Here is a 27049-nt window from a genome sequence, read left to right as displayed (position 1 = left end):
AAAAACATTTCGGATGGCATGAATGCGAAAAGTACATACATAAAGCTAGAGAAGAAGACAATATAGGATAGGATATACATATTTCATTTGCTAAGTCCACTCAAAGTTTAAAATAATGTATCATTTTTTACATGGGCCAGCCAAATCTATATCAAACTGCTCAATTATTTATAATAATAACTGGGTCGAAGTGCACAGACTAAATAATTATTTCATAGCAAAAACTGTCGACTTTTCAAATCCATAAAAACTTCAAAACTTGATAGAACCAGGTGTGACTTCATGGAAATTTAAGGAATCACTTTTCAATCATCTTTATGCCAAATATTTAATGGCATCAAATCAAGAACATACAGCACACATTTAAGTTCAAACTAGTGAGTTTCCTTTAAAAAATCAAGAATTATCAGGCATGTAAATCATTTCCCATACTTGCCAATACTTTCCTGACAAAACGAACTATCTACACTTCTTCAGATTTTTCAAACCAAATCGTGTTTACTGAAATTATGTGATTGTGAGTCTCCAGATAGTTAACACTTTTCATATTTACATTTAGCCAGTTTGACAGATAAAGTAGCATATTCTCTTTCTTCCAGAAAAATAAAAAACAATCCTATATCAACACTATCTTTTGCTCACATGTTAAGTCTATACATAGCTAAAGGCATACTACCTATTTTTGAAATAGGTTATTTTAGGAAAGCGAAGTTTATTTTAGCTTATTTTATCAAATATTCAAGTTTCTTGCCACCAAATTACACATTAAATGGCCATAATACTGCAACTAATATTACTTATACTAATAAAATCGATAAGTAAACACTCACCGCTTGTCTCTTAACATCTAGAGAGAGTAAGGCCACAAAACAGGTAATCTGCAGGATGAAGTCCAGAAGCAATGCCATTCCAGCATAAAGGGCAAATGCTCGTACAGCAGGCATATCAGAGAGTGCACCTGAAAAGGAAAATAGTCATAGATAAAATATTGTATCTTTATTATAAGCACCAAACAGTGTGTGATGCTGAAATGATTTTCTCCAGAGAATTTTTAAAAATCCCCTTGTAAATTTAAAACAATTTATTATAGTAGCACTGATTTCAATTCATAAGTACATATTATTTCTATATTCATTACATATGAAATTGTGCATTAATACTCAATTTCAATGTGTATTCCACAAAATAGCAGAAGTTATCTTTTAAGTTCCCCATTAATTCAATTCCATAACTAATCACGTGTCATTAAACTCATGATTAACTTTAATCAATTTATATCACGACTTACTAGTATTATTGTATTCACAAAAAATGTTCCCATAAATATGGCTGAAATATGACACTGCACCATTATTGAAGTAGTTTTTTATCCATTATGTATATTAGATTTTTAATGGAAGGGAGTATTTATGCCTCACCTAAGAAGAAACAGCAAATTTCTGAAAGCGAGGTAAGTAGCATTGACGGTCCTACTTGTCCTAATGTACGACCAATATGCTCAGCATGTGACTCATTTGGTCTTCTAACTTCTCTTTGGTGGGTCTGAACAAGGATGAAGATGTTGTCTACTCCCACAGCAAGAACCAGAAATGGTATCACCTACAGAAAAATGTTTATTTTTAAATAATGATTCAAAAAAATACACATATTCATGTATCCAAGAAAATACATACACCACATAAAAGTTAGTTAAAAATCATACTTACCCCCACATTTAAAAATTATGACAATTGTTAAATTCTTTCAGGGCCCATTAATGGTCATCTTTAGTCCAAGAAGGAGAGTTAGTGAATTAAATCAACACGAACTTCACCTACCTCAATGATGATTAGAGTCGCAGGAACTCCAATGAACCCAAACAAGCCAACAGATGATGAGACTGAAGCCAACACAATCAGAACTCCCCCAAGGCCCAAGGTAACTTTGCTGTCAACCTATGGATATTTATAATTTTTTTCATCTTGTTATTTTAATATGTTAAAATATAAAATTCCATACAAAAAATATATTCATAGATTAATATATTTAAATGGTTATAATAAAATTACCCCTCGTCATACCTTGAACAAAAATATTGTATTATTGTAGTAGTTTTAAGGGGAGGCGACCAACAGCTGAGGTCATTTGTGCCATTAGAGATAGAAAGGAAACGATGAAAGGTGGAGAGAAACCCGACATCGGCATTTGCCTACTCTCAATGAAAGACGCCAAGGGGTCCACCATCCAACGGATGGCGTACTCACGCAAAATGCTCTCCATTAAGCATTTCAAGTAGGGATTGGGGTACCAATGAAAAATATATACCATCCAGGATTCGAACCTGGGTGCACTGGGTGGGAAGCCAGTACACGTTAGCCACCGCACCAACCCAATCTCCATATTATATATTTCATTATAAAATAAAGAGAGGGGGGACACTAGAACTATATAATGTACATGTATGTGAAATTAAACCTAAATGTAAAAAAAAAGATTGAATAAACATTAAAGACATTCAAGTAATTAGCCATAAAACTTTACGCTTTGATTAAAACATTCATTTCTTCATTATTTCCTTAAACAAAACCTAAGAATTTGGCACAAAATACTAACTTGCCGTGATTCAATCAATCCGGCACAAAAAAGATTACTTTTTCAGATGATTTCACTCACAAAATATAACCATCATTTGATGAGATACTATTTTTAAGGTGTTTCAAGCTAAAGGCATTTAGAGACTTTTCAAGGCACTGAAATTACTTGTCAGTAAAATTTCCTTCGAACTTTATCTTTACTTATGTATAACTTACCAGTAACTGTCGACAGTTGCGAATTTGCCCAAGGGCAATTGCAATGTATGCAAACATGATAAGATAGGAAACAAGGATGGTGAGAACATCTGACTGAGATTCCCGCTCCAACTCATCTTCTATTGATCGTTCTGAGGTGAAAGCAACATCCATAAAGGATGGTCGCTCATTAGCAGTCCAGTTCTTCATGAAGTTGACGAACCTACGCATAAAAATGTTAAATTAATATGGCTTTTGAGCTTTAAGAATATAAACGTGCACTGTGTTTAATTCTAGTAAAGTTATAAAGGAAGGTCAGCACAATGGAGAATTTCCTCATCTTGGAAAAACTGCCCCTGCGTGCATTTACAAGCAACAACAGTGATTTTTCAAATGTCACTACATATATCAGACTGTTACATCCCTACAGTCCTACTCTTTTGTAAGCAAATGATGGAATATTACATTCATAACCAGTGCATGTGAAACATGAAGAACTAAACCAAGAATTGGTTGATAGCATTTTCTCTGACAATTAATTCTTTAACTGTCATACATCACTACCATTTCTCACACATGATTAGTTATTTGGATTCATTTGCTGGAAATCTCAAAGGATAGGAAAAGGTTTCCAACTAAAGTAAACTTGTCAATTTTAATATGAAATTAAATATTTGTCCGAAGTTATTAGTCAATCTAAGCATAATCTTAACGTGATTTTAGTCAAATGGAATAAACCATTTTAACAGCAATAACTTGGGGATTCCTAAATCATTAATTTCAATATAACACAACATACTGAAAAAGCTATACAAAGTTGAGTGGTAATAAGTTATCTACAGATAATACTCTTCACAGGACCTACTAAAACTCAATAATTAATCCAACTCTTCATCTATCAGAAAAAGTATCAGCAATAATTAATTATACATGAAACACCATCTGAGAAATCAAAATATTGTCCATTATTTTATCCATATGAGCTGCCATCAAATCAACCTGGGGAATAGTTAACATTTCAGCAGCCATATGATGATTATTCTGGTCAAATTCACTGTAGACCAAGCTAATCTGCAGGGCTAAAAATAAAAAAATTATGCCCAATATATTTAAAATTTTCATTAATGGTTGACTAAATAGGAATTTTTGGACAAATTTATTTTTGATTGAATTAAATTCCTATTGATTGTTAAGATACTGAAAAGTTTTACTTGATCATAATGAAAGGCATATATATACTATTAACTAATAATTTCTTAACTTTAACCAAATAAAAAAACCAAACTGAAAAACAAAAAATCCACTAAATCCCTCCAAATATGCTTTGGCAGAATATAATGTATTTTTAAAAAAATATTCATTTCTCTTTGATTAACTACATACATTAAATGAAAAGTATAAATACTTTGGAATTAAAAGTATTACTACCAGAATTAAATAAACACTATTAAAATTTGAATTACGCACCTGCTTTCCCATTGGAGTGCCGGTAAGAGCTTGGTTTTGTTGTGGTAATTATTTACAAGGAATGTCAATATAATAGCTGTGGCTGTTTCCAATTTGGGTTGAGGATTCAGGCCATCTTCCGAAGACAGCTGCTTGGAAAGGAAGCCACCTACAGCAATGGATGGTTCCACTGGGCCACCGTAAGGAGCTAAACACACAGGATTGTAACTATTCCTGTACGGAAATATGAAAGGAAGAAAATTGAGTTTAAATATTCACTTCCAGGAGAACAAACCCAGTACATCTTAATAAGCAGGGGAAACGTTTTAGGATTTAGAATATATAAAAAACCAGTTGGAAGATGGATTAAAGAGGATCTCTATACAACAACACTAAAACAAAATCACTGACCCTATGCAAAATTGAACGCAAAAATTTTTTGGATTGGGAAAAAAAAAAGAAATTAAACACTTACTGGAAGCATGACTTCAGATGGTCCAAATAGTTCACTTCAAAACCTTCAGAATCAGTAGTAGATGATAGGAAGGTATCCATATCATTCTGTAAAAAAGCAAAAACAGCATTAAAATTACGAGTATTGTATGCATAAATACTTTTCAGTTTCAATTTAACATTCTAAACCACATATATACAGGATGTAGAATGGTACAATTTATTTACTATCTTCACAATGATGATTTAAGCTGAAATATTCCAATGACTCCGACAAATAAACCAATTTCAAAGCAATAGTTGCATATAATTTTACAGATACTGTGATAACAGAACTGACAAATGGCAGAGGATTCCTTACATTAAATGTTTTAACACAGTTAAGAATTTTATTATTTGAAGGTTTTCTTTTATCTCAATACTTAGAGATGCCTCGCATGGCATGAAAAAAAAGATATCTTTTAAAAGGTTAAACACAAAAGATTTTCAAAAAACAAGTTAATGAAAGATTTCTAAGTTATGAGAAGAATACAAGACCTATAGCACTCAAGTTTGCGAGACAAACCATCACATTATATGTATAAAATACTGTAAATGGGTCAAAGGCACCTTAAATGTTTAACAAACCTGGAAATATCCCCACACACTTTGGACCACACATTGCGACACATCTGCAGCACGTCCACTGTTCCCATTAGTTGGAGAGGTCAATGGAGCAAAGCAAATACCATCCAAGCTATTTCCTTCAGCCTGACCAAGCTGAAAAAGATAACAACATTACCAATTTATTTTCATTAAAATACAATAAGAGCATCTAATATCACAACAAAATTTAATTCTGTAAATTGAAGTAACCTTTACATGAATCACGTAGGAACATTGAATAAAACATATACTTAAGACTTTTTATCCAAGTGTAGCTTTTTTAGTTTCAATGCCCTAAAACAACTTATACGGAGATGTTAACAAATTTGATTATTTCTACGTATAAATTGAATTTCCTTTCTCTAAGGTTGTTCCCAAATTCTTCTACACATTTACCAAGTTAAAAAAAAATGTCATTTTTAAGGATATCCACCACTACAAATTAAAGATGTACATGCAATTGCTCAGATTTTTTTAAATATTAGAATTTTGGACATTTCTTATATTTTAACATCCTTACAGTTACTATCACCTATCTAAAATAGCAAAATTAAATAAAAATGAAACCATAACAAAAGACTGTCAGTCTCACAACTTACCTCTTCTATTTGATTCTGGAGTTTCAGCACTTCCTCCATGAACTTCTTGTGGAAAACTGGCCCAAACACAATGGGACCATTAGATGTATTGTGTACAATCTGAAAAATAAATTTCGTAATAAGAATTTAACTTAGGCCGCATAAGTGAATAGAATTTCAAAGGGACACATTTATTTCTCAAGGCAATAACACACGAGAGGCACCAATTTGTTCCACCTCAGCAAAAGTCCCACAAAAGAATGCGCGTACTTACATTAGATAGATTTTTAGCAGTAATGATGACTTGCTGCGTGCGGTAAAACGGCTCAAAATGAGAATCAAAATAAGTCCTCTCAGTTCGGGAGCGGGATGTAGGCGATGCCCACAACTCAACAGGGTCAGTTGTTACACGCATGTACTTGATCCCATGGCCCAGAGCTACGATCACGCACAGGCCAAAGAACAAGACGGGCCAAGGATTCTGAGCACAAACTGCAGAAAGAAAAGAAAAAAAAACAAAACAAACAATGAAAAAATTTATTTACAAAGCAATGAGTTAATTTTCATTACTAATCATTAGTGATTACTAATGATCTTTCTTAAAATTATGAAATTAAATCACTATTCAGAAGAGGTATTCAGAATTTTCTTCCAGAGATAAACAATTCCGAAAACAAAAGCCTGACAAAAGTTTCGGGGCAAAAAGACATGAATGAAATTACACAAGAGGTCAAGATGTAGCTACAACTTTTCAGTTATTTCAGTGATATGCGACACATTTAATTTAGGACTGAGTCCTCAGGATCGTTTGGTGATAATTATTGACATCCACCTCAATACAAGATATATTAGCCAAATCACCAGAAATATTTATATTAGAACAAAAGGGCATGGAAATTATTTCATTCAAACATGACAAAACATCTAGCTTTGCAAAACACCTTTGCAATGATGATCACTAACAATTTCCATGCTAAGATTTTACATAAATGTAACAAAGACAGAAGAAGCTTAGGCTTTCTAAAACAATATGAAATCGTGATTCACAAGCCAATTTAAAAAATTTGCAATTCACATTTTCACCAAACCCATTCATCTTACCTGAACATTTCCATACCTTCCTATTTATGATTGCCAACTCGGCAATACAAAACCAGAGCTTTAAGAATGATAACCTAACCTCCCCACTTTGGTAAATACATGAGACAATTTCAACTGATTGCCACTTAGATAATGACACACTTATGTTGAAATATTGGCTAGTTGTTTTTTTTTAAGGAGCGGTGTGGATTGACTCATTTTTTGTTTTGCATTAACATGGCATAATCAATTGAAATATCATATAAAACTCATCCCACTTTAGCAGCTAAAGCATATAAAATAAAGAGAAACGACTTTCCTACCTGAGAAAGCAAAATGATTTTTGATTAACTTAGTTTCTTAACTATTATATTAATACCAACAGTGTTTTATACTTTATTCATCAAATGACTAGAAAGGTAATAGACACAAACCAGTTCCCCAAGCCTGGAAAGAGTCTTCCAGAAGCCTGTCCATTGATGCTCCCAACCGTTCCAGTATTGATGGGAGTCGCCGCGAGCCAAGTGAAGAAGCAGACTGGCCTTCACCGGATGTGACACCACTCATTCCTTCACCAGCTCTGGATCTAAACTTTGAACCATCTCCACTGACTATACCTGCACAAATTCACACAGTAAGATATTATTAACAAGAGCATAATCTTAAAAGACTTAAGCAGGATGAATGCTGGCATATACATTAGCAACAACTCCTTCAGTATTGATCATTCAGCGATTAAGTTAGAGATTAGTAACATTAGGCAAATTTAACTCAACAATGTGAGAACATAATGAAGCAATTCCATGTCAATTTTACAGACTTTTCATGCAATTCACTTAAAAGCGGTTGGCCACAATATATTCATCTTTTCTGTTCCGTTGAACAATTTAAATTTTAGTTCAATTTCTGTACATTCACAGAAGATTTATCTTTAAAATGATTACTATTGGCCATTACTTCTTCAAGACAACATTTTCAGGTTTTGCCATGCCAGCGAGCAACGCTCACAGAAATGTTAACAGCATCAATGATAAACAAAAAACAAATCAAGACATTCAAACAGTTTTAAATACTACAAGAAGGAAAAAAAAGATAAGCAAAGTATTCTAATTCCTACAGAATTAAAGTCTGGCAAATTACTGAAAACAATATATGAAGAACGGTACAAGAGCAAAGATAATTTGGCAAGATATTTCAATCAATACAGTAGGATACATGATTTAAGACAGCAAAAACAAAATCTACATTAGCATAAAACAAGACAGCACAACCATCACTATAAAATTGGAGGTATAATCATAATAGCTTATAAACAGCAACTCTTGATCAAGCTAAATAATTGAAGATGATATGAACAAACTACAACAACTATCATCATAACAAATGAAATAGCCTACTTAGAACTTTCAAATCTTTACTTTTTCTTAAAAAAAAGCATACAAGAATGTATAGCAAAAGGTAACAGAATTGCTCGGTGGCAAAACCATTGATTCCAAAAATTCATTTGGTTTAGTAGAAGAGTGAAAATGTATTTATATGCAAACTCCCAGACCCATATCAGTTCATTATTAGAGCAAAATCTGCCCTGTGAAATGATATTCAATGGTGATAAAAGTATTTGTCTCCCAATAGGGCTATGCACAAAATCAGAGGTTCATCCAGGTGTTTTCATGAGGGAAGTATCATTTGAGTGGCTTACAGAACATGGGAGTAGATTCTATTGAGAATTATAATAACATCCTTTTACAATATCAAAGAAAAATCCATCATCATCCTCAGAAATTGTATTGAAATAAATCCTTGACATTAGAATTAGACATTAATTGTAAAGAATGTGAAATCAAGCATATAGAAATTAAGATGAAATCTCTAAACAATTAAAGGAATTTTTGTACAATAATTAAGAGGCTTTTATGTTGGCCTCTTTTGACTCATCAAAGCTAAACTGCATGGTATTTGTTCCACACAACTCTTCTGCATCACACCGTATGAAAGCAAAATATGTTAAGTGTAAGTATGTCCCTTGAAGATTAACAGCTGGACAATTACAGGCTGTAAAATTATTTGAGTAGTTATTTAAGGGTGAAGATTGGTCACAATGAAAGAAAAGTTCATATCATACACTTTTGAGGAGGAGGTTGCAAGCAGAAACTGATCCTCAACTAAATGGGCACAGTTTGGTTTCAGGCTCTTGGATTCTTTGGAAAGAAAAGTTGGTGTATCCATGAGATTAGATTGGTTTTTGACAAATTCCCTGTACCGAAATGCAGAAATTAAAAAAAAACAACATTATTTTGGCTTCTATTAAAAAAATGATGTGAGAATATTTACTGAAACACAGCTACAGTCATAGTCACAGTACAGACATCAAAAGGACATTTTCCACCAAACACTTCCCTCGCGGATGTAATTTTGAGGAACTGTCTTAATCAACTCATGACTGTCCTCTCCTTTGCAGCCAGTGAAAATGTGCTCTTTTTTGCTGTGTGAACCATCCACAGTAGGTAGGAAACTACTCTCAAACTTGGAAAGAAACCACATGAAGTGATACCATCTTTTACTCCCTTCTTGATTTCATTTGGATGCAATAGAATGGGAAACCAACTCTTCTTGAAGAAGCCAACTCTTTGACACTTTTAACTTGTTGACTGCTCATGGATTATGCACTTTTCTTTAGCTCTATTCAACTCTCAGAATATTTTTATGTTCTCCCTTTCTTCTATCACAATCCCTGAAGTTATAACAGTCCAATTCTCTCTCTATTCAAACCATTTGAATCTTCATTGAACTTTTTTGTTTTTGACAACATTATTGACGACAAGGAGACTGGAACCAAATTAACCACAACCCTAAGTTATTAATTTGCTTTCAGTAAAAAATCTGATTGACTGAACCACTTGGATACTACAACTGAATCCAGACAGAACTGGGTCCATGATGAAAGGTACAGCTACTGTTTGCAACCATGCTTCACAGGAAGTTAACTAGTGTGCGACTGATTAGGATTTATTAATCTAGTAGGATATAGACAACTACTAGCAAGATTCAAACCATCATTCAAAACATGCTGAATATAGGCAATTTCAATAATACAGAGTCCAGAAAAAAAATGCACTGTGAGTATTAAGACATCACTAATGGGTTTACGAGTGGTTACAATTCATTCTAGCACTGGAGAACCAAAAGCGTTACTTGTTAAATGAAAGGATGCGGATTAAGTACTAATGTCAATAAAATTAAAGATATTTTTATGCATTAATGAGAGGCATGCAATTGTCCTCTTAACTCATCCAAGCTAAATTGGTTTTTATGGGGTCCAGCACAATCTTTTGCATCAGACACATTCAAAACACTTCTTGGGTGTGGGACATACGATCATTTACTGGAGCAGTAATACTTGATCACAGATATAAGCATTTGACATAGCTTGAGCCATGATATAATTCACAAGACACCCATGGACCAAATGTAACACCAATTCTTAGCAGATTACAAAAAAATTGGTAATATTTCCTAGACGAACAAAATTGACAAAGCAGTAAAATCCATTTCTGGGTGGGTTCAAATACCAAATAAAATAATTGACAATTCTTAAACAAAATTTCTACCAGTGCAGCAAGTCCAGTTAATTTAAATGAAAAATTCTTCAAGGATAACTTTATCCAAGTGAAATAAATAGTTTTAATTTATCAAAAAAATATCAATGGAAATAATTCTTCACCCATTTTTTGCATGTTCATGGAATACCAACAAAGTCATTCTTTAGCAATCTACAAATTTAGCAGGGAAACAGAGAGAAAGACTTGATCACTTATGAATGAAAAACCTATGTAATATGCTAAATTTTTGAACCGCATTATACAAAAAATGGGAGGCTAGGTCAATTCATAGACAAATAACATTGCAAGTGAATTGAATGATTATTGAACTAGAATAATCTTTTCAATTTCAGAGAGATTTTTTTGAACAGGGCCTTGTTACAACTACCCAGCCCAAACTTGAAATACATTGAATTAGCATACCATTCTACCATCACTGTAACTTAATGAGTAGGGGAGTAAGCTATTTTCCACAAATACAACCACAATGTACATCTAATGATTTCTCAGACAGTGTTGGTGCCTGGTCACAGCGTGTGCTTGGACGACATTTCTTGAAGTAAATACAGGACATTTTTTACACCATGCTACACATATCTTTGAAAAAAGCAGAGTACAAATGTATACAGCTATGTATTCCACACCAAGTATGGATATATATCATATAATGTAAGTCTGTATAACCATGTAGGTACAGTAGCTTCCAATTGTTCCAAGCATACTTGCAGAGGGGAAAATAAACAACCTTCACAACCTGTCATTCCACTGGTACTTTAATTTCATGACCACAGTTAGCAACCCTAAGGTTGGTTTGAAAGGTGAGGGTAGAGCTCACTTAGTACTGAGCCCAAAGATGCATGGAATTATCAAATTTGGGAAAAGAGGCAAGATCTTTCCCCTGTGCCGCAAATGGTTTCACAGGAAGATCTAGTACTAGAGAAATCCAACAGCTCAGGTGAAGCAGAGGGTGACCAGAGACATGCCCAGTAATTGAATCCAGGCCCTTTAGTCAGTAATTAAATGCTCTACGCACTAGAATAACATGTCCCACTACTGTCATGGCATGATTGACAAAATGTCATCTTCAGATAATAAAATGCAATAAAAACCTTGGTCGCAAAAATAAAGTAATGGTGGAATTCAGAAATGACAAGGGTTGATTCTTTTTCCCTCCACAATGAAGTAATTCCATAAAGTGAAGCCCAATACCATTAACCTTACAGAGTGTTTGTTGAAACCATTGAGAAGTAAATTAAGTGTAAGTGTATTTAATACACAGATTAGGAAAACAATAAAAAAAATACACATTTAGACAACACATAGGCTAAGCACTACAAGGCAAGATGGGGAAATTTCCTGGGCCAGCATTCACCACAAAAGCTGAGTACAAAAGGATTACAGTCATTACAACAAACAAAAGCATTAGCATTGGTCAAGCAAGCAGATGCTAAGAAGAGAAAGCAAGCTATACCAATTCTATGCACACAGGTGTGATTTTTATCACAGATAACTCAAGAAATGAAGGAATAAAAAAAAGGAAACAAGACTGAAGAACAGAAATTCGGACTGAAAAACTGAAGCAAGAGCGAATTAATCTGACAATGTTCTTGCTAAAAAAAAAGAAGAAAATCCTCAGGTCTAAATAAAAGTGCACTTGATAAAAACAGAAGCTAGCCAGAAACAGCCTGGTAATGAAAATACAAATATACACAAAGTGAGACACTCAAGACGTCAACATACTCGAGCGCTTTGATTGCAACGGGCTTGCTTCTTCATCATCAGGAGCAACCGATCGAGACTGGCTAAGTCCAGCAGCTAGCCTCTGTCCAACGGCATGACCTACTTCCTCTGCACGGTGACGACGAACCAAGGATGCTGCAGAGGTAAATTTTCATGTGCCATATTTTTTTCCAATTTTTTCCACCAACAAAATTATGAAGGAGTCAAACCAATATTTACATCATACAACCGAGACCACACATGTAACATTGGTGGCGCCAATAAAAGTCCAGCTTTGTTAAATGTGTATGGTGTGCTTCAAGAAAGAGCTTGGAAGAAATTAAAATAATATATATATATATATACAAAGACCAGTGAGCATTTTTCATGCAAGAATGCAGTTTACTTAAGTATGCCCACATAAAAATCACCCCACATTCTTTCTTCTTGGCCATCAGGGAGCTGCTGGGAGTTATATTGAAAATTAGTAATGCTGTCACACTAAGGCCTTTCAAGTATGTATATATAGATATAAGCAAAAGATAAAAGATATATGATCAAGAGAAATGGCAAGTTGAAATGCATATACCAAAATGGTTTGCAATAAAAATTGAATAATTTTAAATAATTTCACACATGAAAGAAATTGTATGCCTTCACTGTTAGTTTTTTTTACCTTTGCATTTAAATAAATATTTTCTCTCCAAGAACCCAAATTTTATATGTTATGAACGTACCCCAATACCTTTTTAGGTTTATAATTGAACTTTGTAGGGAGAGGAGTAATTCCTGAATTGACGAAAAAAGAAACTAATAAGGTATAGTTATGTACTGTAATAAAATAAAAAAACAGTAACATTAATAATGATAAATCAATTCACTACTATAGCTAAGTATTACACAAAAAACCTATAGCAAAAGCTGATTGGCTTAGCAGGACAAGAAAAGGTCTTTCTCAATATTGCATTTTGTTCAATTTGTACTTTTTTCAACACTCATTTACAACATACTAAAAGGGGTAGCTCTATTTGGATAGGTCTAATTCTGTTCTAATGTAGGGAAAAAAATGTCACTACTTTTGAATAAATGATAAAAAAATAACAAAAAAACAATAAACAGAAAAACCAACCCATGAATATTTTTCCGCAAAATTATTTCGCATATCATGTGATCCATACAATGCTAATCAATATTTTTTAGTATGCAATGAGTCAATTCGAATCCACTCCTGCAAAATCCTTTCAGGAAATAAACTTTCTCCTCCTGCCAAATCAATTTTCATTATTAATGAAAAAAAACTGCTTAAGATTTTAATGCAGTTTTATGTTAGTTACTCTCATGTGGAATATTTAATATTTTTCCAGAGAACTTCTGCAGCATACCAAGAGACTCCCCACTTCCAGTGAAGCACAGGATAGCAAGCAAGAAAGCAGTGGACCCAAGGACAAACAGGACGGCAGCGGCGACAGTGTAACCATCTTCTCCAAAAACTGTCCAAGGAGTGGGCCGTGGCGTGGGAGGAGGCGGAGCAGGGCAGCTCCCCTCGCAATCCACACAGCTGCAAGCTGGAGTCTTATCCTGGATATTTGCAGACAAATCAGAGCCATCAGAGGTAGCAGACAAACCAAATAGATTCAATCTGAGATGAGACAAAAAATTCTTTTTGTGTTTCTTTCCTAAACACGTTCTGCACATCTATGAAAGTATTGACTTAACTCCCACCACTCCATTCTATGACAATTCAATTTTACTTCCAGGAACCATTTAATGACATGACTAATTTCTGAATGAAGACAAACTGATTACAAACTTACCCTGAATATAATGCAATATCAAATCACAAATAAGGTGCTCAAATTTGGTACAACATGCACCTCAGTAATATTTAGACAAATCTAAGCATTGGAAGATTGATAAAAATAATAAATGAATTATTGCAAAAACCAAACTAGGTTACATTTGACTTTAAATGAATTATAGTGTCAGCAGGTAATCATCAATGATCATTATAAGGTTTCCTATGGAAACTGATCATTGGACAAGTGGATTTGCATTGCTATAAGGCTCAGGCAATCATTTCTAAATTCTATTCAGGAAAAATTGAAAGACCAATTCTCACTTCAATTCACTCCCGGTAACTTCATATTGAAAACCTAGCAATTGTTAATTGAACAGGTTATATTAAAATTCATGATTTCTCCTTCAAATCATTCCTTACGAAAAAGTTGTACACATCATCGTGGCAGTGTAATTTCATCCATACAAATGACAGTTTTAGCCTTCAGTTCTCAATAGTATTTCAGAAGCTCAAATTACATGAGTCAACAATAAAAAATTACATAAACAAGATGACATTCAGATGTCATTTACCTTTTAACATTTTTGCACCACCGTCTTAACCAAGTCGCATCAATGCCATATCATACCCAGATGCACAACTACGCCCACTAACAAACCATTTTGTAATCATCCTGATCCTATCTTATCAGAAATATAGATGTAGAGTCATTTCAAGCCATTTTACTTTACCACATACTTTCAAGAAACCTAACTCTGTATGAATACGTGAAAATAAAAATAATTGAAGAAGTACCAACTAGAAAGAATTATAAGACATGGGTCTAAACAGGTGTTATTATCCCAAATAGACAAACTCACATCTATAGGTTGGCTGCATGGAGTAACTGCAGGATTAAGAGGAGTAAAACCATCCTTCTTATCATTTGTATCCATGTATGTCATTTGAAATGGAACATATGGATTGCCATCAGCATCTCCCATGTAATGAAACCACCTAAAAAGATGAAAAAATGAGAACAAATTATAATTATTCGAAGAATATTAATTGTTTATGAAGCATTGGAATCACTTTCCTCTTGGATTTTATTTTCAGCTAATTATGAGGGCAGTCCAGAAAGAAATCTCAATTTTTGTGCAGCGTTAGAGTTAGTGGGGGGAAGCAAGATGGTCACTGAATTGATCCATGCAGTAGGTCAGTACACTGCGAGCTACAGTGAGTGGTTGGAAGGTCACGTCACTAGTCGCTTGTTTACTGTAGCGAGTCAAAATGAACAACACAATTGAAAATCCAAATATAAGACCTGTCCAGTGATAAGATTTTTGCTGGTAAAAAACAGTTAACAGAAGTGGCAGCCCATCTGTGGTGAACAGTGAACCACTCCAGAAAATTAATGAAAACGTTCATTTAAATGGACATTTTTACAACACCTGGTCCCTCGGGAAGTTTTCCACAGGTTTCCAAGAATCTGTTTCATGGAATCCTGGCTAAAAATTTAGCTTAAGACAAGTTCCGTGCTCATCTCAATGAAGAGCTTCAAGATGCCATCATCCGTTGGCTACAATCTCAGGCGGCAGAATTTGTGGTAATTTTTTATTAGTTCAGAGATATGATGTTTAAATCTGTTCAGTGAATATTTATAAAAATAGAAATGGGTAGTTTTGAGATGTAAATAATAAATTTTAAGTACTTATGTATTCCAGTGTATTTTTTATATTCTGACGGAAGTTACTTTTTGAACAGCCCTCGTATAATTTGACGGTGAGAACTATGGACAGATTCTTTGACTACAGCCTTCAGAAACTTAGGCTCCCAATGAACTCTCAAGGTACATAAAATGCCACCATTTCTAATAATAACAGGGAACAATGAGAAAAGAGAATTATTTCATGAGAATCTATCATTGACATTCAAAATGGCTCGTTTCATTGTGGCCATTACTCATTTCCCTCTTCCTCAATGAAAGAGGTGTTTGAAAGCCATAGCCCGCGATGCAATTTAATGGTTGGCAACTTCACAACATCTTTTGTCCCATTTTAGAAAGCCTAAGTGGGCCAGACATAACAGCCCCCTGAAAAATCTTGGAAAAACTGTTTAGCAACCACTCTCATTGCACTAAGCGTGCAAATTCTGTGGGTGCAATATTTTTAAGATAAGCAGGTAGCTATCAAATTTAAATTTCTTACTTATGCGGTGAACATCGACTTGCACCCCAATCTCCACACATGATATCCAGAGCCAGCTGCCCAGTTGATGGCACAGAAACTTGTATGCAGGAGTTGAATGTTCCCGAGATGTACGTATCACTAATGTAGATGTCAATGGCAGTGATATATTCTTCTCCTGTGAATGAACAGAACATTAAGACACATCACTCATCCGGTCTGTACCATCCAGCCAAAATTAGAGTAATAACTTAAAGATTTTCAAATTCTTAAACTCATATATTTTCTATTACAATGTTTAGCTAACATATAAATTATCTGGTACCTTTTTCATTGTTTTCCACTCCTGTGACATTGATAAAATCTGACTGGTGAGGTGAACAGGTCAGGTGGCAAATGTGAGCTACCAAGTTTTGCATGCATGATGGGCAACGTTTCAGGAAACCAGCTGCTAGATTTACACTTGAGTCCAGACTCATGAGCATTTCCGTGTTACAACAGGTCTTAGCTCCAGATTCACCTAAAAAAGGAAAAATACTGAAATTAGGATCCGGTATCTTCGATTTAACACAGCGATGAGTGGTTTGGCTAAAGAAATTTTTCCACCATATTGAGCATTTCTTCTGCATATTCAGCAAGTTTCAAAATGTGCATTTTGTTCTACAGACTGAGAATGTGTTCGAGTGCTGACATTCTCAAACAAGTATAGTGGAACTCTCCGAGTTGTTTGAAAATACATGGTCTGTCCCGAAAATAAGCTGACTAAATCCAAGCAAAACTTTATCCTGAATCAAAGCACAAATTACTTCATTTCCTTCAAAATAGCACCCCTGCACATCACCACACTGATGTCGGCACCTCAGCCAGGTGCAGTACCCTCCCTGGAAGGCATCGACGGAAACGTCACTCAGGCACCTCATTACAGCCTCTTTGACATTATACAGTAATCCAAAATGGTTGCATTTCAAGCTCCTTTATATTCGTGGGAACAAAAAGAAGTCAGGTGGTGCCACATTTGGGGTGCAGGGCAGCTGAGGCAGTGTTGCCACCTTGTGCTTGACAAGGTACTTGGTCATGAGGAAGATGGTGTGGGATGACACATTGTTGTGATGTGCAGTTTTCAGTGGCAAAGATCATCTTCCTGATGACGCATTGTACTCTTTTCATTCTGCCTTCCACGTAAAACTTATTGTCCACTCACTGTCCCTGAGTCATAGACTGTTTGTGGATAACATCCGAGACAAAAGAGACAATGATAAAAAGACTAATTTTTGGGACAGGCCCTGTAGCCTCACTACCCAGTGGAAAATTCAGAAAAGTTTTATCAGATTTAGTATAAGTATTACTGAGATTAGTCTACTGATCAAGATAGGTTTTACAATCCAGCAAATAAGCACACAACAAACTCACACACTACCTGCCTCCTTACATTCCAACCAACATATGTGATTCTTTTCAAACCTCTACCTCGTTTTCACAATATTCTTCCCTTCATCAGTGTCTCTCTCCCCCTCCCAATGGCTTACAATTTAGATGAGGTGGAAGGGATTGAGCATTCCAGTGGCCCATAGAGTGAGAGCTAGTGAGAGCAATGACAGTGAAATCTAGTAGGGTCACCCATAAGTGAAGAGTTAATTGACCTTAAAAGCAACATAGAACATCCTGAATGAAATAATTCTGTAACACTTTCGACCCTTTTACAACACAGGGCATCTGGAGTATTTGTATGCTAATGATTTTTCACAGCATCCATAGTCTCCTTTTGACAACAATTTCATTCCAGTTCCAGGAAAAATCTGCAGGCTCTTGACTTCAACTCTCAATGAAGATTTCATTCAGAATGTGAACAAAATTATCACCACAAGAAGACAAACCTAATGGTGGAGCACTAAATGCCCCTCTACACTTTTTGATAGAATTTTAATGCTGAAAGCATCCATTGATCAAAATCAGGTAGCTTGAAATATACAGCCTAAACCTGCATTAAATTTAAGATATGTATAGACCTAAACAATGTTGAATAATAGCAATGGCAATTTCATGAAATTGGTAACCATATGCTACAGTCATTTCGAGGGACAAATGAACAGCTTCTTTCACTCAAAAAATATTTCCAATCATAATATTAAGTTACCTCCAGCTGATTCCAAGAAGTCAGGACACCATTTTTTAAGAACCGCTATTCCCTTGTTATCCGTTAGGGGCTTAGCTGTTCCATTGTATGCACAGTTCTGTATCCTCTCCATCTTGTCCTTGTTGCACTGTCCATACCAAACACAATGGCCGCCATCTTCATTACTGGGAGTGGGTGCTGAGGTGGTGCTGGTAGCAGCACCGGGCAACACAACCTGGAAATATAAAATGGCAAAATTGAATGAAAACAGCAGATGACCCCAATGGGAGAGGGAACTTTTATGGTATAAGCAGCATGCACTCAAAAATTTCAACCCTCGAGCTTCAAGCATAATTGCTTAATTTTGAGCGAACATCGCCGGGTCATTTTAAATAGAAGTTAAGAATTTATGAAAAATGCCAGTAAAAACATTATCCTTAAAAATGATTAGCTCAAATTTAATAACACTTACTAATGGAGCTACAAAAAAATAATCAAATGAAATATAAAAATAAGAATTATTCAATTTTCATTTACATCTACAGCCATCGAGAAATTAGTCCCCTAGAGCAATGTTGACATTTTTTGGATAATTCATCAGAGTTACTCAAAGCGACTTTGGCACTTAAAAGGGTTAAAAATATTGCTCACTCTTTGCACGGTTGCAAACACGGTGGACCTTCTAAAAAAAAAAATGATGAAACAATTGAGCACCTCACTTGGGCAAAAAACTGCTGAGATGACAGACTGAATTTGATTACTTAGAGTTGGTAACTTTCATGCATAATTTTCTCAGTGCTCCAAGAATGCTTGGCTAGGAGACATCAAAATGTTGACACAGTAAGGAGGAAAGTTGACTTTTAAATGAAAACATCAGGTTGCTGTGATTTGGATAATCAACCCAATAGATTCCAGGATATGTGAGGTCACAAGTAGGAGTGAGGGCATGGAGGTGGTTTCATACTGGTTTTATTTGTGTTTCTGATTTGGATGAAAGAAAAACAACTTGAAAGCCGCATTGTGATAACACATCGTCTATGTTTTATTTAGATAAGCAATTGGCAAAGGTTCCCTCTTGACAGCACATGTCCTAAAGAAGTGTGCCTTCGCAAATATTTTGTACTGGTTAAGTTTTACTATGATCTCCTTTGTGAATTTAAGCATTTTCAATTAAATAAGCAATAAATACTGAGCAGTGGTTTATTTTGACATCCAAGAACCACCATGGCTATTGTTAAGTAGCATGATGACAGTAATGTTCAAAGATAGAAATATTTGATTAGTCTGATAAAACCTCACACTCACTTTAGTCGTCAAAATCTGAGAGGGCCTGTCCAATAGTGTCTGCACATGCATGACAGAACTGTATCGCAAGGATATGTAAATTATGAGTCAGAACTAATCCTCAATGGATGCAGCATTTCATCATTTTTGTTATGTCTTTAAAATTAAAGTTAAGATTTCATTGTGAATATATCAAGGATGATGAACCTTAATCTTATTTTGATCTATGTTAGATTATAAGTTTCTGATTTATATTCCACTGTATTTGTAGCTTTGTTTGATGTAGATTGTTTGCCTGGTTAATTTTCTTAAAAAAATAAATAATGATCTGAGATGATGAAGCTAAAACATTAATTTAAGGCGTGTAGAGTTGTCTCTGGTTTTGAGCACCATGTCTATTGATAACACATGAATGTGTTTGAATATCAAACATTAGACACAAAGAAAATGGCCAAATAACATTACGGTTTCATGATCAACTAAGTTGCCAACATTTTCGGAATTGCTCAAAACTTTCGTCCACTCCCAGAATCATTTGCATTAATGTTAAACCAACATTTCATCGAAAGAATCAACATTTTTTTGCCAACAACTGGGGGGTCGAAATCTTTGCCGGTTCCCCAGATGCTAGAACATCCCCCGAGACAACTTAACCGCAGTTGCTTAGCCTTGGCCAGCAATTACTGCCGTCTCATTAGCCACAGCTATTCAGGTACCACACCACCGGCAAACAAGGGGACAAATTCGGGCATTCGGCGCCTCTTCCTCAAGCACCCGCCTCCTTTCCACCCCTCCCACCGCCGCCTTCACCTGTCTTTCGCAACCCCTGCTTGCTCTCCCCCCTCCTTCCCGTTCCCATCTTCCCCCACCAAAAGCCTCCGTCACGCCCCCGACCGAGCCGGGGATCGATACCACCCTTATCCGCCGTCGCTGTATACCCACTCTTCCCGCGCGCATGTGTTTCGGCGCGACCGGGGAGGGAAGACCCATTGCCAATCCTCATTGCCACGACAAAAGGCAGCCTATGTGGGTCCTCGTCTCGCCATGCAAAAAACAATGCCTCGGCGAGAATCTCGCTTCGTTTATCTTCCCAAGGGTTCAAACGGTTTCCAAGCCACGAGATCGACTTCGGATCGTGAGGATTAATGGTCGGAACTGTATCGTAAAGAGGATCACCCGACTACGAACAAATGCGCAAAGTGAGCAAAGAAACTGTTGAAAAATTTCTTATCCTGTCAAATTGTAACTCCTATAATTACGAGCTCAATCACAACGACTTAAGAGCAAGGTTTCCGATGGCCCCTTCCCCCTGCTATCACACCGAGGCCGCACACTACTAGAGCGGACCCCTCCCTCCTCCGCTCGCCAATGACGTCATTTGCTCCTACACACCTCCCTCCTCCAGAGAGTTTCGAGGGAAGCTCTAGTCCTAAAAGAAAATGCACAGAATTCTGAAGAGTTAAATCATCGGAACTAGATGTGGAACAAAATAATAAGAACTTAAGCCGAAAAACCCAAATGGTTGTAGAGTCTGGTCCCGAGAACGTCTTCTTTGGCGGCAGCATTCAAGGGGGTTGGACACCTTTATTAAAATGGTCAAGTAAAGACCGTTGATCCTTTCCGTCACTACGGTCATTTGCTGACACATGAAAAATATTCAAGGAACAAGAGACGTATTTGGGTCGAAAACCAAGGAACTTCTTTAAAAGAAGAGCAAAAAAATCATTATTTGGCATAATGAAAGATTCCTTCGACCAGTATTTACTCTTAAGCTTTGAAGTTAAATATTTCCCAAGAGCATTACTGCTATTAGGGAAACATCAATCTATGTTCCGAGTCGGTAGAGGATGCTGTCTTCTCTCATTCATCCAGTTGCAACCACCGTGGGGTCACGGATAGAGAAGGGCTATGCACACACGCATCGCGTGACATCGTTTCTGCACGGTGCCCGGGAAGAGGGACGAATTAAATGGCCGACCACGCCCCCTTCCGCGCCGGCTGTAGCGGGAAGGCCGGCGGGGCGGCGTGTGCTTGCCGGCTCCGCCGTTCGCTGCCTTCCCCCCTCTCCCCTCGGCCGCAGGTCCTGTAGCGGATGTCTCCCGGGCTCCAAAGGGCCCCCCGCCAAACCGGCCTCGGCTGCGACCGCAGGCCGGAGAGAGGGAGGGCGGGGCGGCCCATTGATTTGCCACACTCAACCCCCTTGCATCTGACGCACGAAATCTCACCCCCGGATCGGTAATGGCCGACGGTGACCGCTGGGGGTTATTCCAAGGGAGGGGCGGGAATGGGAGATGGGAGCCGCGGAACTAGGAAGAACGTCATTATCCGCTAGGGGTTACGTGATATGGAATAAAAACGATCCAACACCGTCGCCCTCTCCGCCAATGAACACCCCGACGGGGATCGGAATGGTGTGGTGGCTGGTGTAATGGCTTTCCACCCCGAAGACCATGGGTTCGAATATCGGCGTTGGCAGGATCTTCTAGAGATACCCCTATCCCAAATCGGAAGTTCCATGGGAAAACACATTAATTGGAGCACGCTGCCCAATCGGATGGGCCATAAAACTTCATACCCCTTGGCGCCTTTCGTTAATGGAGTAGGTTAATGTCGACGCCTGGTTTCTCACCACCCATCCCCTCATTCCCTGAATACCCTACCTCAACTAAATTATCCACCTATCCGAACGGCGCAAGCGACCTTAGCTGTCGATCGCCTCCCCTAATAACTACTATTACAAAAAACCCCGACTCCCACCCCTCTCACATCGTCCTCGGAGACCTTTTCTATCGGCTATTGAGTTTTTTTTACCAACCCCCTTGCCACTCCTGTCCCCCTCCCCCTAGCACGGCTGACCCCTAACCCTCGGAAATCGTTTCTGTCTCGAAGAGGTGGCGTCGTCCCCTCGACCTCCCGGGGCGGCCTCGATTGGGCCCTGGACGTCTCGCGCAGGTCAGCGAGGGTTGTCTAATGGCCGGGAGCCACGGAAGGAGGCCATTATCTGCCACGAAATCAGAAACTGTAGGGAACTCCGGCGGCGCCAAAGTCTGGACCGAGGATGAATGAACAATACACCCACCTATACACTAAGGGTTGCGCGATCAAAAAACCTCAGTGCGTTTTTTTCACTGTCAAGAAATTTCCTTTGAAATGGTCGGCATCGTTCGCCTCACTCCCTACCGAGTTTCGAGTGTTTGTTTGGGTGAAAGCCATTTCCGCCTGCGTGCCATTCATATGACTGGCGTTCGCTTGATTTTTTTTAGTAATAATTAATGGCTCATGAAGTTTTAAAAGCTAAAATGATCTAATGATAGCAATTTTCCACTAGTTAACAATTTATGAGGGGCAGTCAAATGAAAACCGAACACTCGCTACAACAACAAACAGTCCGCGCACCAACAAGGACCTAATCCAACAACCGCGTACGCCTGTGAGTTGCCAGTATGCAGTTCTCCTATCACAGCGATGGTGGTATCGATGCGTAAAAAGATAGCTTCTAGCGGACTTGTGTGTTATGGCGGGTGCTCGGTTTTCAGTTGACTGCCCCTAGTACGTATTACCGACCACGTTTCGATGTACTACAGCATGTAATATACATTGAAACCTGGTTTAAATAAATTCATTAAGTAGCGGAACGTGGCTGTTGTTTGGTCATTACTATACACGCAATTCTGCCAAAGCACGCATTAAGCTACCACGCAATCCGCCTTCAGGGCTGCTACGATTCTTAAATTACTGAATCTCGTATTTTAGAATTAACACAGAAACAGCGTCATCATGACCATTTCTGACAAAAACACTCAGCAATTGCAATGCCTTCCACTTATATCTTGACGATTTTCCTGACTCTCCGTTATTTTTTTAACGTTTCCAGTATTTTTTTATGAACTGCACACTGATTTATTTCACTAATAATTGGGGATTTTCGTCTCCCTTCCCCAACACATTACAAAATTTACGCTTCAGTCGAACCTCGGTTAAATTATGCAACGCCGGATTTTTATCATTGAATTCAATGCCAAATGCATTTGTAAATATGGATAATTATTAGAAATAAGCTCGTATACCGCACCAGACACCGTATGGGTGATGCGAATACAATGAAACCCTGAAAATGCTCACGTGAATTCACCTAACTGATCACTAACATCTTTCCCTTGTTACTAAAAACTCGAGGGCTATTCTCTCAAGAGTGAACGTAGGGTGCGACTCTTTCAGAGGGGAAAAAAGACTCTCCATAAGCCCCCTTGTGGCATTATATACACGTAAGCCTCGGCTGCCGATTTGTTCAGGCGAAAGCAAAATTTTTCCAGGCAGCATCGCGTTGCTACCTCCATCGTTGCGGTAGTCGAACTTCACATGTTTCGAATCGCAATGGCTGTCACTAATGCAGCACTATAATCAAATCAATGAAACTTGAACCCTATGAAAATTACACAATAAGCTGACAAAATAAATGTTTCAAAATAAATTATAAATGAAAAAGCCCGTGGTCGTAATAGGCGTTAAATAGGTTACAGAAGACTCAAAACAAGATTAACATTCCAATTTTCTTCAGCTGACGCCAGGATTAAATAAAAAAAGAGCGATTGGATTATCTTTTCTTTCCCAGGGCCAATAAATTGGCGTAATCGAGGTGCCCTCGATTATTTACGTGGACACATTCTCGTCTAATTTTCCCGGCAAAAAATCGTTGCGGTGACCAAAGGCCGTTGAAGAGGCACACCAGGCAATGGAAGCCCAGAAATAACACTTATTAGATGGGATTTTCCGAGAGATAGTTATCGCCGACCTTTCCATTCGCAAGTGCGCCTCTCACATTCATAAAAATAGGCCGAGGAAACGCGTCAATGCGATGGCAAGGGAAGCGATCGACGAGAAAAAAAAAATAATGCCCAGTGCACTTGATTGGTATTTACATACGTACATGAAGTCCAACCTACGTTGACCTCGTAAGGCCATCGGAGTTAAAACGCATCAGTTACAGAATATATTTATTACAAGTGATATTCAGAAGGGATCTCATCTCCAGTTGACACAGCAGTATGACATAATTTAAAATGCATTCAACAGCAGAAATTTTCTTGAGGAAAGCACGAAGCAGGTCGTGGGGCAAGAAGCAACCATTATCTCCTTCTTCAAATGCGAAACGAAGCAAAAAATTAGCGCTGACGCACCGAATGAAGAAGAGAGAATTATGCGACATTACTAGCGTCATGATTTTTTTGGGTTGACATGAATCATTATCATTTTTTCAGCGATGTGCGTGTTTCGCTGCGGCAAGGAAGAAAATGAAGATACGTACCGTGACGGAGCACTAGTTACGATTATGATTCCAATTACTCGATACCATATTAAAATTTTATACGTTGTTCGCTTTATTCTTCGGCTGCGTGATCTGGAATCCATGCCATATAACTTACGATATGGACATGGAAAAAAACCAAGCACGCAATTTGGAACTATCTTGTAACTTATAATTTCACTGCTTTAACTGTAAGACTGAGTGTTGCAGACGTCATTTTTCTAAGCCAAATTTTTATAGCGCGCTCGACTCGAGTCATCTTTTAGGTGTTTTACTTATCAAGGTTTCTACGAGAAGAACAAGACATATCCCACTCTTGCGAGGTCAATTCAGAAAAGTGAAGGTTACGAAATGTCAATTTGACGCGAATGTTGCCATCGGAAAGTTTTTAGATCTTAATCCTGACTCCAACATTTTATGTGATTCGTCGAAATGTTTTAAGAAGAAAACAAAACTTTTTTTAGCGTGAAGTAATTTTTACGGTATTTTTATTATATTACCTATTTTATTATTTATTTCGTTTTTATCACAACACATTTAATTGACGTTACCTTTATGCTATAAATATTTTTACATTTCACGGCACTTAAATACTTAGAATTAATCCCGTGAAAACAGGCCAACTTAAAGGTTTTTTGGTTAATTAAGTACAGAGCTCACCCAATACCAAGACCTTTGGCGCGTGATATTTCACATACACACTAAGGGTTTAGGGGAGGAGAGAGGAGAGTTCCTTCCCAAGAACCGTTTACAGTTTCCCAGACGCAATTGGAGTGTTTCCACATGGGTCCAGATATATCATAGGACCCAGCCGCCAGATCTAAAGCCTCTCCTTTCGGAAAACCGTAGTACTCCATATAGCAAAAAACTAACATATCAAGAGTTATTATAATTGCACATCAAATAAGGGATAAAAACAATTACTGGACGCTAAATATTTCACTGACAAAGGAACTTTTAAGAAAGAAAAGCCGTTGGCGACGCATGAGAAATTAATATCGAAGGAAGACTAAAACAAACGACTAAGATACCGGGTAGTGAATAGTGGAGGATCAGTTGACTAATGAGGTAACTTGAATTGGCCTTTTTCAAAAACAAGAGCGGTCCTGTATACGGACTCTGCACATCGAGTCATAAAAAAAAGATTTTATCTCATGTACGAGTACTACGCATTATTTCGTCACGCTGGGTGAGGGCAAATACATTAAGCGTGCTATCGAAGACACGTTACTTTTTTTTAATGTACGCATCCCTCGATGCCTGGTTTACCAAATAAAAATTCAGCATTAAAAAACTCATCCGTGCCATTGAAAAAATACGCCAATCTGAAACTTGTGGATATTTGCAATGAATCACAAATGCATACGCGGTCATTCCAACGGCTCTCCATCCCCTCCTCCCCACACCCAAAGCAAATAAATTCTACCATCCCATCCCCGTTGGTCACGTAACTTCTCGTGAAGACAACATTCAATATTATGGCGTGATAAAAACTTCGAAATGCGTTGTATCCAATAACAGCTCGCGGAATATTAAAAACTCATTCATTATTCAATTTAATGGTGTTGGTTTTAGCCCTCGTTTGTTCTTCCACGGCCTCAGTTGCATCTGTTAACAGAAATAGCACTTATCATCCGCGAGTTATTTTAGATCGAGGCGCCGGGCCGACGCGAAGTAGTTTCGAACGCAACCTTACTTTTTAAACGTAGACAACGATTAACGAAAACTTATGAGGACACTGTTTCATAATATCATCCACAGGGACGTGAATCGTCACATGATTTAACAGGTTTGGATGCCGCAGTTATCTGAACTAATGAATCCGCCTTCATTGCTACGAGTATAGGTATAATAAGTATGCTTCTACATATGAACGACGTTTCCCCGAATTTTTCAGATTTCCCCGTCAGAAAAAGAGACAATCCCATTCCGAAATTCCATAATGAGCAAATTATTAAGTCAGAACTTCCAAAATCCTACCGTTTCAATTTAGTTCTGCTAGAATTAACACCCCTCAAGTGGGGTTACCTCGCAGGTATATGCTGTACCTTTCCGTACCAAATGCCACAAAAATTTTACATCATTAAATTATAATT

General features: G+C 37.2%; 1 protein-coding gene across 4 annotated transcripts in view; it reads right to left on the bottom strand.

Annotated features, from left to right (window-relative positions):
* The window catches only part of Npc1a (Niemann-Pick type C-1a), a 147250-nt gene that overhangs the window by 26958 nt on the left and 93243 nt on the right, over positions 1-27049 (bottom strand). For 3 of the 4 annotated variants that reach the window (XM_071595203.1, XM_071595201.1, XM_071595200.1), the window contains exons 2-17: positions 18386-18599; positions 16577-16771; positions 16273-16429; positions 14947-15082; positions 13671-13866; positions 12310-12444; positions 7405-7587; positions 6165-6382; positions 5912-6010; positions 5295-5426; positions 4690-4775; positions 4236-4448; positions 2790-2991; positions 1818-1934; positions 1419-1599; positions 831-958 (exon numbers count right to left, since the gene is read on the bottom strand). In XM_071595203.1, the coding sequence (XP_071451304.1) occupies positions 831-958; positions 1419-1599; positions 1818-1934; positions 2790-2991; positions 4236-4448; positions 4690-4775; positions 5295-5426; positions 5912-6010; positions 6165-6382; positions 7405-7587; positions 12310-12444; positions 13671-13866; positions 14947-15082; positions 16273-16429; positions 16577-16771; positions 18386-18599 (2592 nt within the window). The remainder of the gene's footprint in view (positions 1-830; positions 959-1418; positions 1600-1817; positions 1935-2789; positions 2992-4235; positions 4449-4689; positions 4776-5294; positions 5427-5911; positions 6011-6164; positions 6383-7404; positions 7588-12309; positions 12445-13670; positions 13867-14946; positions 15083-16272; positions 16430-16576; positions 16772-18385; positions 18600-27049) is intronic. The other variant, XM_071595202.1, reaches the window with a different exon arrangement.

This window comes from Hetaerina americana, unplaced genomic scaffold, assembly GCF_022747635.1.
Source record: "Hetaerina americana unplaced genomic scaffold, ioHetAmer1.1.p SCAF_7, whole genome shotgun sequence".
NCBI classification, from domain to species: domain Eukaryota; kingdom Metazoa; phylum Arthropoda; class Insecta; order Odonata; family Calopterygidae; genus Hetaerina; species Hetaerina americana.
Note: the sequence above shows the minus strand (reverse complement) of the source record. Positions and strands in the feature narration are given on the sequence as shown.